General features: G+C 36.7%; 1 protein-coding gene across 1 annotated transcript in view; it reads left to right on the top strand.

The window, feature by feature from the left end:
• The window catches only part of dok7b (docking protein 7b), a 34,554-nt gene that overhangs the window by 7,136 nt on the left and 11,808 nt on the right, over positions 1–15,610 (top strand). Inside the window, exon 5 of the mRNA XM_060872939.1 lies at positions 10,855–10,974. Within this exon, the coding sequence (XP_060728922.1) occupies positions 10,855–10,974 (120 nt within the window). The remainder of the gene's footprint in view (positions 1–10,854; positions 10,975–15,610) is intronic.

The following is a 15,610-nucleotide window of genomic DNA, read 5'->3' on the forward strand; positions in this document are numbered from 1 at the left end:
TTGGGAGAAGGGAAATCACAGAGTTACATATAGCTTACAGCATAGTCCTGATCTTCAGCAGTCTCTGAGAGATGTTGTTGACAAACTGATTGATTTTGCTCTAGCTTTTTTCTAAATTTGTGTTACAACTCGTGGAGTTTTTGTAATTTTTCTGAAAACTACTTGAATTGGATTCATCTTTAAACTCTTACTATTGCAGACACAAATGTCATTCATTTCTATGAGAGATCTACTCGTGTTCAGCACAAGTGAATCGTAGAGGATGTGTTGTGGTGTTGTGATGAGGTCACATGATGTGTCTTGGACAAAATTCTGCGGTAATTTTGTAAAACTGTGAGCTCCTCCGTATATGACAGGGTTTGCTTGATTTTTTGTTCATTTCTGCAACGACAAAAAATCTCACAAAATCCTAGAGTGACTGCTTTAAACTATTAATTCACTTTGAATTATTTGGGAATGTTGTGAAATCCTTTTCGGAATTAAAATGTCAGAGGAGGGGGATATTTGTGGGAAGACAGTTTTAATTGAATATAAGCTGCTTCCCAAGATAAGTGTAATAGCAGAGACTGATACAAAAAGCTGGTACAGAACAGCATTATTAGGAAGCAGAATATTTTACTGAAAACGAAGGCTGAAATTTGATAACTGTCTATAGATTAGTGTTAATTTAGGGAGCATGTATTACTCCAAGAACAGAACTGATTTATCCGATTAGACATGGTTTGATTGACAGAACTGAGCTTGTACTGTCTAAGTTAAATTTTTGTCTTTAGGGATGTTATTACTGCTTTTGGGTCTCTTGAATCTTGTCATTTTTCACACCTGGCATGCTTCAACTGATTGCTTTGAATGCATAATAATACATAAAGTATAAAACGGTTAGGTGGTGTTGTTATATAACGATATATAATTACGTTGTTTATTTATCACAGCATGTTCCAAAGTGTGTTATTCCTCTTAAACAACAGCTATTTGCCAACACTGAAAGACACACCACGCATTTGTTACACACCAAAATGTATTCCTCTTATCGCTTAGATTATAATCTATATATTTATAGAGCCCCCTCTATTTTTCTGTCTCCTGAAGATGCTGCCTCTGTCCTAAAGACTTTCCTATGGCAGAAAACCTACTGTTTATAAGCTCTGACACCGGAGACTCCTTCCATAAATGTTAAATTTACATTTACATTTACAGCATTTGGCAGACGCCCTTATCCAGAGCGACATACATAAGTGCTTAAATCTCTATCATTGGATACATTAATGCTGGTTCACTAGGTTACATACTTAAGATACCATGAGTTTAAAACATTGTTCAAAGTTACAATGAAAAAGTTTCAAAAGTTGTTTTTTTTTTTATAAATGCAAAAAATAGGGAAAGAAGTGCTAGTCGAAGTGTTGGCTGAATAAGTAGGTCTTCAACCCCCGTTGGAAAATAGCCAGTGACTCAGCTGTCCGGACCCCTGCCAGAACAGAAAAGAGTCTTGTAGTATACTTACCTCTTACCCTGAGAGATGGTGGAACCAGTCGAGCAGTGCTGGTAGATTGGAGGGTGCGAGGTGCAGTGCGATAAGTGATGAGGGATTTGAGGTAAGAGGAAGCTGGTCTGTTTTTGGCTTTGTAGGCAAGCATCACTGTTTTGAATCTGATGCATGCAGCTACCGGAAGCCAGTTGTAAACAAACCATGCAGCTGCATTTTGGATCATTTGCAGAGGACAAATTGCATTCATAGGTAGACCTGCCAGCAGTGCGTTGCAGTAGTCCAGTCTTAAAATGACAAGAGTCTGAACAAGTACCTGAGCAGCCTGTGTGGACAAAAATGGCCGAATCCTTCTAATGTTGTAGAGAAGGAACCGACATGAGCGAGTCACATTAGCAACATGAGAGGAAAAGGACAGTTGATTGTCCATGGTAACCCCAAGGTAGTGAGCTATGGCTGAAGGGGAGATCAGATCGTTGTGCAGGGATATAGCAAGGTCATGACCTGGGGATGGGGAAATGGGGAAATTAATGTCTTCTAAAAGAAAATTTCTCCATATAAATGAATATGTTATTCTTTAAAGTAAAGTATAAATGGTGCATTAATATGTAATAAAGGTGTGATTTTCAACTATAGTCAGAGCTCAGATTGGAGAATTCAACCGTGTTTAAACATGTTTAAGGTTTTTTGTAAAGGTTTATGTCTCTCTGAGGCTCTCCACTCCTTTCTCCCATTTTTATGCAGTGTTAGTAACATTCAATGAAGTGGAAGTTGTGAAGGACTCCTGCCAAGAAAATTAGACACACACTCACTTTCTTCCCTCTCTTCCTTTTTTCCATCTTTCTCTTTTGTCTCTCTCTTTCTCTCTCTCACGGTGGTGGGTAATGCGTGAGCCGGTCCAGTCCACCAGCTGTCTTTTTGGCAAAATGAAGTACAGCTGTTTGTGAAGCTCTGGTAGACCTAAGACCCGACTTTTCCATAAGCCAAAACCTGAAATAATGAAACAGTTTTTCCTACTAATGTATTTTTTAAATGAATTCATTGGAGATTGTATGTGGTACAATTAGGAAATGCTCAGCTGTTGCGGTTGCCTATAAAACAGATGTTATAGGTTTGGAATGTTATAGTGTGTGTTAACAGTCTTCTACCAACTGCAGATACTCAGATATGGAGGGACATAGAGCCAGAATTTTCAAAGTAGGGTCTGGGTTTTATATGTCTCACTGACTGACTGACTCCCCATTGTCAAAAGATGTGTGCACAAGGAGTCTAGCTAGCCAAATCTCGATCTAGCTACACCTAGCTAACAAGCAGTGACAGAAGGAACGATTTGTGATACACATGCAAATGCTGCATTTGTTCACATAGTTGGAGTTTTGGTGTAGATAATGTTAGCTACAAGGCAATACCTAATTTGTATCTGCCAGTTTACTGCATCATTTACAGTGTGTCATTCAGATCACTGTTCGGTTAGCTACATATATGTTGTTTTTAGAAAATAGTTTATATTTAATGAGACAGTGTGAGGATGTGCTGAGCCATGACTGCATTTTATAGCTACATTCTGCCCAAAACTCTAAATATCTTCTCAAATGAAATTTCTTTTAACATGAAGTGTGCTTTTTTTATGTTGGCAACTGTTCACTAATGAAGCCTTGAATGCTAAACTGTTCATATAACTTGCAGTCCAATTTAGGTTCTTGCTGTCTGTATACAAGTAAAACACATAGTTACTTATAGTTACACATAGTTAGGAGTGTGAGCTTCATTTCATTAAAATGTTTATTTAACCTCATGGTATTTGATAAAGAATAGACTATTTTACAATACAGTCCTTTAAATCAGTTGTTCAGTATTTGTTGCCTTGTATCTTGGCAAATGACTGAAATATTTGGTATATTCAGAAACATTTGCAGTATGCTTTTTTCCAAATGTTGCCAAAGTTTATTTACCTCTATATATGTATATATATATGGAATAATATATTATATTAGCAGGATTCTGGAGGACTTTTCTTCACAGCACTAATTATATGCTGCAGTTGTGGTGGTCTTGCTCATTGTAAATTGCTTACAGCTCTAGTAGTTTCATCATTTTTTCACGTTTTTTTATATAGTTTGGGGTCAAATCACCATTTTCAAATTTTCTTCTTGAATCGGCCGGTAAACAACTGGCCGTGAACAGACAAAGCTATTAGTTTTTGTAGGAACAGTTAAGAAAACATCAGTTTGGTTCAGTGTATTCTTGCTAAGCTTAAATCTTCTTCGCTAATCACTACAAATTTTAACACAGTTTATGATGTATGAAAAATAGTACTACAAAAAAATATCTTGCCTCATAATTGTCCTTTATAGAATACTCATTAAAAGCCTTCACTTTCCCAGCACAGGCTTATTACAGGACAGGTAAATTTGAATAAAAAACTAGAAGACTTTTTTTTTCATTCTGGGAGGCAATTAAAGTTTTTGCTAATAGTTAACATGAATCAAATAATTTTTACAAAGAATATTTGGCTTCTCCAAATGCAGATTAATGTTTAATGCTAAAAGAGGTTTAAGAAGATTCTACTCTATTAAAATTCATACCCCTTCTGCAATAATTCTACCTCTGGAACCAATCTATTGCTGTCTTGCTCCGTTAGCATATAGCATATGTATGGTCAGATTAGTCGGGGCAGAATTGAGGGTTATGTCTTGTTTAATTCATTAGTACACAGTGAGCTGGTGAATAGTTTAAATAGAGGACGGTGTATTAAAATGCAAATGTACCTATGTTTCTAATCCACTGAGGAAACAGAAGCACACTGTGACAGCTCTCAAGTGCTGTTAAAAACCCATACGGCTCGTATCATAAGTGAGTTTGTCAGCTGTCAGGTTTCATTTGTGTCGAGTAAAGCATACGCAGGTTGTTTGGCTGTTTATGAGCGGTCACTATGCTGAAAATGAAGTGCATCTTTTCTGCTAGTCAAGACAACTCTATGGAAGTTATATGATGGAAGTGAAAACATGATTGCAGTATTGATTTAGACATGGGCAAAAAGATGTATCTTCAAAATGTCAGCAGTAGATACATGACTTTGTATGTTTATAGTTTTCAGCAGTTTTGGCAGGATCTGCTCAGAAGAAACACTGAAAATGTTTCAATTCCCACACAGATTAATATAAAAGATAAAATACTCAGCACTCTACCTATATGTGCATCTCTATTCTATATATGTGAAATCACATCCATACTGCTGACAAGCTTCCATATATATTTATCCTGTTCACAACACCAAATTACAGTTTGCTGGTGTTTTAATACTGTTTCTAGATGTTGTGCAGTCATAGGGCACATTTACTGCCCTGTTTAGCTCCCACAGTATATATATTACTGTATGTAGCATCAAAGTTTTACACTAAAATTGGGTGTTACCTCACAGTTGTTTTTTTCAAAATACTGGTTGAAATGCATTTCTGTCAAATACAATTTAACTGTTATATTTAACTGGAAGTCTCGTTAATCATATTACATTAACCTCCCACATTAGTCTTGACTGCACTGAAGGCCATTTCAATCGCTACTGTTGTAAACATGTTACATTGCTGCCTCTGCTGCCGCTTCTCCTACTGCTAACCAAAACTATACAAAACAACTATCTATATTTGGCTAAGCAGCACTGCACACTGCCATGCTAATAGGTTTATTTTTGCTGATAATGACAGCATGATAAATCCCAAAAGTATATAGGGTTTTTAAGGAAATAACATTCTCAAAACAATAAAAAAAATTATGGTGCTAGAATTTTCGGGTTCACTTGGAGGAGAACCCTGAGCCGTGCAGCTGCCACTACCTCTGAGCCGAATTCAGGGAAAAGTACAGCATTATCTTTTGGTTAACAAAAGACATCAGCAGAAACAGACGTGGTGGTTGACGTGTTTACTATCAGTCTGGCGAGTTTATTACAAAAAGGATTATCTAAGTCACGGAAGAAGAAACTGTCAAGGAGTGCCTTTTTTATCAAATGACATGTTTATCAGTACAGAAAAGAACGAATTGCTATGTAAAAAAAAGGATATTACAATCGTAAGATGAGCTTATAATATATGCGCTCACATGCCAACATGTATCACATGATATATGACGTATATATATACTCACCGGCCACTTTATTAGGTACACCTTACTAGTACCGGGATTGACCCCCTTTTGCCTTCAGAACTGCCTTAATCCTTCGTGGCATAGATTCAACAAGGTACTGGAAACATTCCTCAGAGATTTTGGTCCATATTGTCATGATAGCATCACGCAGTTTGTCGGCTGCACATCCATGATGCGAATCTCCCGTTCCACCACATCCCAAAGGTGCTCTATTGGACTGAGATCTGGTGACTGTGGAGGCCATTTGAGTACAGTGAACTCATTGTCATGTTCAAGAAACCAGTCTGAGATGATTCGCACTTTATGACATGGCGCATTATCCTGCTAGAAGTAGCCATCAGCAGATGGGTACACTGTGGTCATAAAGGGATGGACATGGTCAGCAACAATACTCAGGTAGGCATCTCAGTTCAGAGATACTCTTCTGCATACCTCGGTTGTAACGAGTGGTTATTTGAGTTACTGTTGCCTTTCTATCAGCTCAAACCAGTCTGGCCATTCTCCTCTGACCTCTGGCATCAACAAGGCATTTGCGCCCACAGAACTGCCACTCACTGGATATTTTCTCTTTTTCGGACCATTCTCTGTAAACCCTAGAGATGGTTGTGCGTGAAAATCCCAGTAGATCAGCAGTTTCTGAAATACTCTGGCACCAGCAACCATGCCACATTCAAAGTCACTTAAATCACCTTTCTTCCCCATTCTGACGCTCGGTTTGAACTGCAGCAGATCGTCTTGACCATGTCTACATGCCTAAATGCATTGAGTTGCTGCCATGTGATTGGCTGATTAGAAATTTGCGTTAACGAGCAGTTGGACAGGTGTACCTAATAAAGTGGCCGGTGAGTGCATATATATATATATATATATATATATATATATATATATATATATATATATATATATATATATATATATCTTATGTGTCATATATCATGTGATACATGTTGGCATGTGAGCTTGATGTTTGTTGCGTAATTTCATGAATTTCACAACAAACATTAAAGAAACTGTAAAGTTGTGAGACTCTGCTATATCCAAAGTGCTTTTGTCACCTGCATACATACATACATACATACATACATACATACATACATACATACATACATACTTACACACACACACGCACGTGACAGGGTGGGATTGTGTAAGAGATAAGGCATGCTCAATGTTTTTGCCAACTTAGAGTAGTATTGCTGATCCCTTTCCAAATTTCAGTCTCCACAGACTACCTTACTGACCTTTTAATGCCCATAGCTCAGCAAAGCTGCCTTCCACCAGCCATTCAGGACATCCACACTGCTCAGAGCCAAATAGCATGCTGCTCCTGAGCTGAAATCTTGGCTGTGTGTTTTGTTCAAAATGGTTTTGTGCTCCCAGACCTTCTGTGGTTTTTACAAAAGACATGGGGGAAGATTGTGTACTGTAGTGCATTCTATTCTCTTTAAACCACCTATTTACAAAAGTAGGGATTGTCAGTGTTGATACTGGTATCAGGCATCACTCAGATGCCAGGCTCATGCATTTGTACTGGTAGCAACATGCTCCAGTACCAACATATGATATATGATGTCACACAAGCAATGAACATTTCAATGACAATGATCTAGACATACATCATGATTAAAGATCAAAGCAAAGCAGACTGCAAAGTGTACTGTGTGAACATATCAAGAACAGGTCCTGGAGCACAAATCGATAGTATGTTTAATAGAAAGAACAAAGGCAATCCACCTGAGCTTGCAAAATATTATTAGCAAGCATGAGGATTAAAAATAAGTAAAAATCACACACAAAAAAAAAAAATTTTCACACACACAAATTGTAGCATTTTTACTTATTTTTAATCATCATCTCTCACTTTCTATTCAACATACTGCTTAAAAATAATGCATCGTAAAAATAAAACTCAGCATATGGCAGCTCACAGCATCAACTACCATAGAAACTAAATATAGTGCTTCATGACATTCTGATTGTTTAATACTAAGGAGGTTACTCTAAATAGGTATTCATACAAAAAGAATTTCAGTGTCTCACTAGTTACTATATGAATGTTTTTCAAAGAACTAGAAACACATTACATCTCTTCTTCACTTCTCCTGTTGCTTGTATTTATATTTTCCAAAAGGCATCCATCATTATGGCCCTGTCATCATATATCTGTGTACATGACATCATCCTGTTCATCGCCATCATATATTTCCCCACCTGCCAACACAATATGGACACATCACTGGGTCTTTAATCATATATTTCTCTAAGTGACATTGGTGTGATGATAGATAACCTTTTTAAACCACAAATGCAGCCAGATTACACTGATCTGGTATGGACACAAGAGAATGGGACATGCTGGCAAGAAGTGGTCACTTGTATTTATAGAGTGTTGATGGATTATGAAACCGGCCGCTCAGGACGTTACGGTTATTTTCGTAAAGGCCGTCTGTTCCTATAGCTGAGGCCTCGCAGTCTCTATGGTGACGTTCAGGGATCTATATTTACTACATGCACGAGTAGGACCCAGGGCCTCATTAGGATTTCAGAGAGGAACACAGAGTCGTAATTGCTCTTAGAATCTGCGGAGTGATACAATACAAGTAAACCATGTTCCCTTTCTGTGAGGTTTTTCTCATCACAGCTGGAAAATGCTTTCCAGATCTTTAGGCCCCTTATTGGAGCTCCAGGGTTATGACAAGTTTTTATAAGTGAAACAGTGACACATACAGGGCTATATGTAGTGTGTAGTTATCTAGCATGCTACCAAAAGAACAGAAACAAAAACATAATCAATATTAGTTCCGGTGTGGATGAAAAGCACACGAATGGCGTAAAAAATAAAAGTTCAAATGTCCAACAAATGTCCATGAATGACCTATGTCATTGTGTTTAAACACTTGTTATCTGGCAACATCTTATATAAAGGATGTCCACGATTATCCAGAAACATCTGGTTTGGGTGGAGGTTTTCATTTCAACCAAGTAACAGCTACACCTGATCAGCTCAGCTGATTAATCAGGTTGAATAAGGTGAGGCTTCTGCTTAATTGGAATGGAAGCCCGCACCCACAAGGACCTTTCTGGAAAAGACTAGACATCCCTGTCTTAGATAATGCTTTATAAAAGGCAGGTCCAGACAGAGAATCAAATACTGAAGACTTTATATAGATTTATACCTCAGGACTAGTAAATTCTAATTCAAATTCAGTTTATTTGTATAGCGCTTTTAACAATTCACATGCCTCAAAGCAGCTTTACAGAAGTATAGAAACAGAAGAGAACAAAAAAAAATATATATAATAATATATAATAATAATGGGGGGCACGGTGGCTTAGTGGTTAGCACGTTCGCCTCACACCTCCAGGGTTGGGGGTTTGATTCCCGCCTCTGCCTTGTGTGTGTGGAGTTTGCATGTTCTCCCCGTGCCTCGGGGGTTTCCTCCGGGTACTCCGGTTTCCTCCCCGGTTTCCTCCCCCTGTTCCTCCCCGGTTTCCTCCCCCGGTCCAAAGACATGCATGGTAGGTTGATTGGCATCTCTGGAAAATTGTCCGTAGTGTGTGATTGCGTGAGTGAATGAGAGTGTGTGTGTGTGCCCTGCGATGGGTTGGGACTCCGTCCAGGGTGTATCCTGCCCTGATGCCCAATGACGCCTGAGATAGGCACAGGCTCCCAGTGACCCGAGGTAGTTCAGATAAGCGGTAGAACATGAATGAATAATAATAATAATGAGAAAAAAAATAAGAATAAAAATAAATAAATGAGTACATGCATTTAAAGTTTAAATTTAATTTAATTTACAGCTGACTAATGCAACATGACTCTGTGCAGCTCCATGCACAACAATCCCATGAGTCACTGGCTGACCATGCAGATCAATCCCTGGCAGGGTGACCCATGGGCGACGAGACTCAGGGGTAGAACGCCAGGATTGACGAAGTAGCTCCGTAAGAAGAGACGATCAGACTAGGAACTCAGAACACGAAGTAGAAACTTACACTCGTGTGATGTCAGTACTTGGTTCACTCTTGATCTCTGTGTATAGTATATCACTGGGCACAGTGATCAAGTCTCATGAATTCTCCTACAGTTGCAGTTGTTGCAATAATCAAAGACTCAGATGGTTCTGTACCTTTGTTCTCTTTCTAAAGCTCTAAAACCTTCCTCTTTATGCAGTATCTAGGAAACCACTTCAGCATTCTCTACAATTACTTTGCATTGATACCATATTGTGTTATGTCTTGGTTAGTAATTCATATGTATTAATATTTATTCACCCAGGTATTGCTACAGATATTTTTGTATTGATTACGCACATTATGAATGCCTATTTTGTCAATAAAGTTTAAATTGGACTTTACCTTGGCACTAATATTTTATTACTTTGGGGAATTGCTGTATTAATGAATCCAAATTACTACATGAATATAATAAATTAATAATTAATATTATAAGATCAGGTATTAAATGTGCATGTAATCAGTTTTTATAATGCGGGAAATCAGGATGTGGGTATAAAATATTTAGCTAAGAAAAGCTTATTAAATCAAATAAAGCAGATGTGAAAAATAAATAACAGATGCTTTTCAAATAGCAAATGATTTAGTAAGTGAGATTGGACATTTTTTGTGGGTGTTGTAAAGATTATAAAGGTTGTAAACCTTTAGTTCATCAGGGCCTAAATGTCTAATCATTGCCATGAATTAAAATGCTGCTTCTAAAACTAGCAATTTGGATTATGGTTAGATTGGAAAAAAGAAAGTAGCTAGAAGGAAAATAATATTTAGCCAATTTGTCAGTGTCTAGTTTAGTACTTTTTAAAACATGCATGCACTCATCATGCATTGCAGATTGTGTTAATGCTCTTGGATGGACAAGAAGATTAACTTGACCATGTGACGGTACACTATGGCAGTACAGTGTGTCTTGATTGATGAGTATGTTAAAAAGCGTGACCCATTTCAACATACAGTATGCATGGCTAATGCTTATGACTGTGGAATTGTGATACACTGCATAACTGGGATCCGTTCCAGTCCATAGTCTATATCTCTATATGTATTCCATAGCTGATAATTATTTGAATTAATGTACCGCTTTACATTAATCCTCTGTTGAAAGCTGAAGTGAGTTAATGTCATTGTAGTTGTAATCCTAATGGAATATATGTCATGTTAGATGCGATAGTGAATTAAAGCATTGATTTGTCTCTGTCTGTTTCCACTTCCTTAAGGGACTGGTGTCTTCTTTCTGGCCTGCACAGAAGGGGAACAGATCAGTTTTCTGTTCGACTGTATCGCACGAGGCAGCTCTCCAAGCAGGACACCGTTTGGATTGCGTCCCTCCCTTCCAGGTTCATATAGCACACTCTCTCTCTCTCTCTCTCTCTCTCTCTCTCTCTGTCTGATTATTAATTAATGTCTTTATAACTTAAAAAGCATCCAACATTTGGTAAAAAACAAGTTAGTTCCTTTAATCACTTACATTAAAGCTATAATCAGTCATTACAGCTATTATAGTCACCACTATGCAAAGCCCCTCAGACTCTGATTGTTGACAGTGAACACTTCAAAAAAAAAAAAAAAAAAGTCTCCTCATAGAAAACGTCACCACGTCAACAATTACACATATTTTATCTGTGTATCTGTTAATGTGGGCATCCACCATACATGCTCCTGTGAACGAACGGCTACTATTGAAAGAGTACGATTAGAATGAGTTCAGAATGAGTATTCAATAGAGTAGAGAGACAAGGTGCAGTTCATGTCATTTTTATGACCACGCTTACTGATACTGCTCAGCACCCACCCTTGGGTTCATTACTGGCAGTAAACAAATAGCAACTGAAATAAACAGAGCTAAATTACACATTTCATATTTCAAGCCCCCGGGTTGCTTAATACTGTGTCACTTATTTGCTTTCTTATTGGTATCGAATTAAAAAAAACAACAAAAGTACAGAAACTCTGTCTGAAACAAAAGGTATTGATGCAGTCCATACCCTGGGTCCCAATTTCTTCTCTTCTGTTCTTTTGTTAAGTTCTTATGAAATCACACTTTAATTAACTTTCATTGACTCTTTCATTGATACTTTTTCTTGCACAGAGAATACAGCAGATTAAAATCAATTGTCATAAAGTCATAATTAAAAAATGTCAAATAAGGAAATTAGATTCACACTCCTGGAAGTGCAGAGAAATCTAGAATTGGGTACAAAATAAATAAATAAATAAATAAATCACAATATTATATGCAAAAAAAGAAAGAAAACTATATTAAAAATATAATACTGCTCAAGTAAAGAAAAACTCTCAACCCCTGCATTAGCAGTATGTGAGTCCCCATTCATGTGCAGCGCAGGAAGAGATGCGGTGAAGCGTCGGGGTAATGGACCGTAGCTGAATGAGCAGAGAACGAAAGGGTGTATGAAGAGTATAAAACTTTTAGTGTGAGCTGTTTTTCGCCCATGCCATGTGCAGAGGAGTGAAACAATATAAACCATTTGCAAAAGCTCACTCTTATGGTATTTGTATCAATACATCACAATATCTGCTTTACCTTTTCAAAGTGGATGGAGCAGAGTAAGTGTGCGATTTCTCTAGGAACATTGTGTTAATAGACAACAAACACTAAAGGACGGCAATTATGTCTGCTTAGAAAGTTAAACGTCTCAGCTTTAATTTTACTTCTACTAAAATAGATGTCATTTATGTGTAACCCAGTAGAAAAGGGTTCATTCACCTTATTGAACCTTAGAAAACAAATCATGGTTGTTCATCCAGAGCTGTGCTAGTCATCAGAAGTAATAGAGCACAGAAATACATGCATTTTAGCTTAAAGAGGTTAGAATATTATACTAGGACAGGAAATGAACAAATAGTTAGCTAAATTATGTAATTTTGCTCTTTAACTCTTTTAACAGAGATCAAAAATGGAATTAGTGGTTAAATGTTTTTGCAGTATATTTGCTATTAATTATATAAAATGTTTTACATTGTTGTTTTTATGTATTTATTTTAATCTCATGTACTAGGTTTAGAATTGTATATTTATATTGTGGTAGTTGTATACGGAATACAGTTTTACTAGCAAGAAATCTTTAGTTGTGCTGTTTAAAGAGGTGTGAAATGTTTGTCCAGCAGGAGGGCAACAACCATCCATTTCCCATTGCACCTGCTCACTAGCGCAATTCTCTACACACAGAAACACAAGTGTCCTGACTAATCATTTACCAAATTTGCATTGATACAATAATTCATTTGTTTTTTACAGATTCAGATAAGTTTATTTCCAATCTGCCGGCCGAATGAAGTGTACTGATAGAAATTTAAATGGTTTAAAAGGTTTCTTCCACTTGTTTAAGAATTGAATCTTATCCGGCTAGTGTTGCAGTCGGTTTTGTTTTTCGTTTGTTTTAAACCAAAAATATAAATGTCTTTAAACCGGTATGCAGAAATACACTTCACTTCCTTTTCTGACAGATGCCAAAAATGTAAAGGCAGCCTAAAATAATAACTCTGTTTCTGGAGGAAAATTGAAATATACAGAGATTTTTCAACTGTCATGGTGGCAGACAGATGGGTTTGAAGACTTTTATTAAAATCACTGAAGCACACAGAAAAAGAGCTAGGCTATACTAAACTGTTTAATCAGGTGGAATCAGTTGTAGCTCATGTTGACTGGAATGAAATCCTGCACCAACCCCAGCGCCAGTCAGAGGACAAAAGCATGGATTTATTACGGACATGTCCAAAATATATAAAATGTAATATAGCATGTAATTTCATTGCTATAGCCTGTTAAATCACATTAATTATTATAAATAAGTGTAATGAATGGTAATTAAATGATTTATAAAGGCTTCACCAGACTTCATCTGACTTAACAATATGTCCAATGTATATATATACCACACAACTGATTTTGACAGTTTTAATACCCCATATAAAGGACATATAAATTAACATTTATTATTTGTTTGTACAGGTGTATGTTAGACTTTAAAAGTCTTATGTGACACAATAATAGGTAATAAATGGTAATAAGACTATATGCCCCCCCCCCCCCCCCACACACACACACACACACACATGGACACACAGACACACAGTTATTTACACTGACAGAGGTGTCAGTCCAGAAAGTCATACAAAAGGCTTTGAACACACACGCACACACATACACACACACACGCACAAACAAACACACACAAACGCACACACAATGTTAGATTTTCTAACATTTACTGTGTTACGTATATGAGTTTATTTAACACATATTTAATCTTAATGTAAATATGTAAGAAATATATTTGTTTAAATATTTAGTTTTAAACTGTTAAACTAAAATTATTTCTTTTTTTCCTTAAAGTGTGTAGATTAAACATACGGTGGTTAGATTGAAACTTTTTCTACTGGTCTTTGTTTAAACAGGTTAATAAAATTTATTGATTATTAATGATTGATTCCAAAGGATACGACCATAATATGGATGGATCGCCCAGCTCTAACTATATACAGTATGATTACACTTTATTATGGATTGTTTCTATTTAGTGACCCCAAAAGTATTTAGACACTTAATCAGTTATAAAAAAGTAAAACTCCTTAATAAACATGTTGAGCCAAGTGGCATTTATTTTAAAGAAAGATACCAATGTGTATGTGTGTGTGTGTGTGTGTGTGTGTTTAAATACCATGTTGGAGCTGCTAACCACTACTGTGAACTGGAAACAGGAAAAAGAAGCGGAAGGACCTTTCCATACCGTGGTTTCACAAGCTCAGGAAAAAGAAGAAGAAGCAGAAGAAGAAGCAGAAGAAGAAGAAGAAGAAGAAGAAGAAGAAGAAGAAGAAGAAGAGAGCAGATAAAGTAAAAGAAAGAGAGGGAGAACGAGGTCAAAGAAGCTCAGATAAGACAAGAGGCCCTGATGGAGAGAAGAGACGAGTTGACACTGATGACAGTGGAGATCTGAGAAGACAAGGAAGAAGAATCTGTGAAACAGCAAAAGATTTACCCTGTGGCTCGAGTTCAGGGTACACTAGTAGTTGATCGTAGTGGTTAGCAGCTCCAGGTCTTTCCAACTATCTTCTGATTGTGAAGGTCCAGATGCTAGCACTGCTTCTGTAAGGACACCTGATCCATCTGACACAAAAACAAAGACACAACATGGTGTTTAAACACACACACACACACACACACACATTGGTATCTTTCTTTAGAATAAATGCCACTTGGCTCAACAAGTTTATTAAGGAGTTTAACTTTTTATAACTGATTAAGTGTCTAAATACTTTTTGGGGTCACTAAATAGAAAGAATCCATAATAAAGTGTAATCATATATAGTTAGAGCTGGGCGATACAGCTGAAAAGTTTATCATCCATATTATTATTCTTATTAAAAATTTTCAATTTAACCACACTATGTTTAATCTACACACTTTATTAAGGCAAAAAGAAATCATTTTAGTGCAACAGTTTAAAACAAAATAATTAACTAAACAAAATAATAAATATGTGTTAAATAAACTCTTATACTTAACACATAATAAATAAATGTTAGAAAATCTGAGCGATGCAATTGTAGAAAATGTTTTGTGTGTATGTGTGTGTGGGTGTGTGTGTGTGTGTGTGTGTGGAAAATAAGTGTTTAAGCTAGCACATATTTTATCTGTTTATTTCATGTATATATTTTGAAAATATAAAACGCTTGACCAGAGTTTTAAGTTGCTATTCTTTAATAAAAAATTCAAAGCATTTTGTATGATGCTCTGGACAGAGACCTCTGTCTAATGGTGTGAGTGTAAATAACTACGCGTGTCTGTTTAACTCATCTCACATCAGAGATCATTAATGGAGGATCTCTTGTTAGAGGGATATCTGCTAATACTGAGTGTATTTAATGAATAGCATAATTTAAAGCTGTTGTGTTTTTCTTTATGGCTTTGGCTGTTTATTTGGCTGTTTGAGACCTTCACAGCATTTTCCCTAT

This window comes from Tachysurus vachellii, chromosome 6 (assembly GCF_030014155.1).
Source record: "Tachysurus vachellii isolate PV-2020 chromosome 6, HZAU_Pvac_v1, whole genome shotgun sequence".
Classification (NCBI taxonomy): Eukaryota; Metazoa; Chordata; class Actinopteri; order Siluriformes; family Bagridae; genus Tachysurus; species Tachysurus vachellii.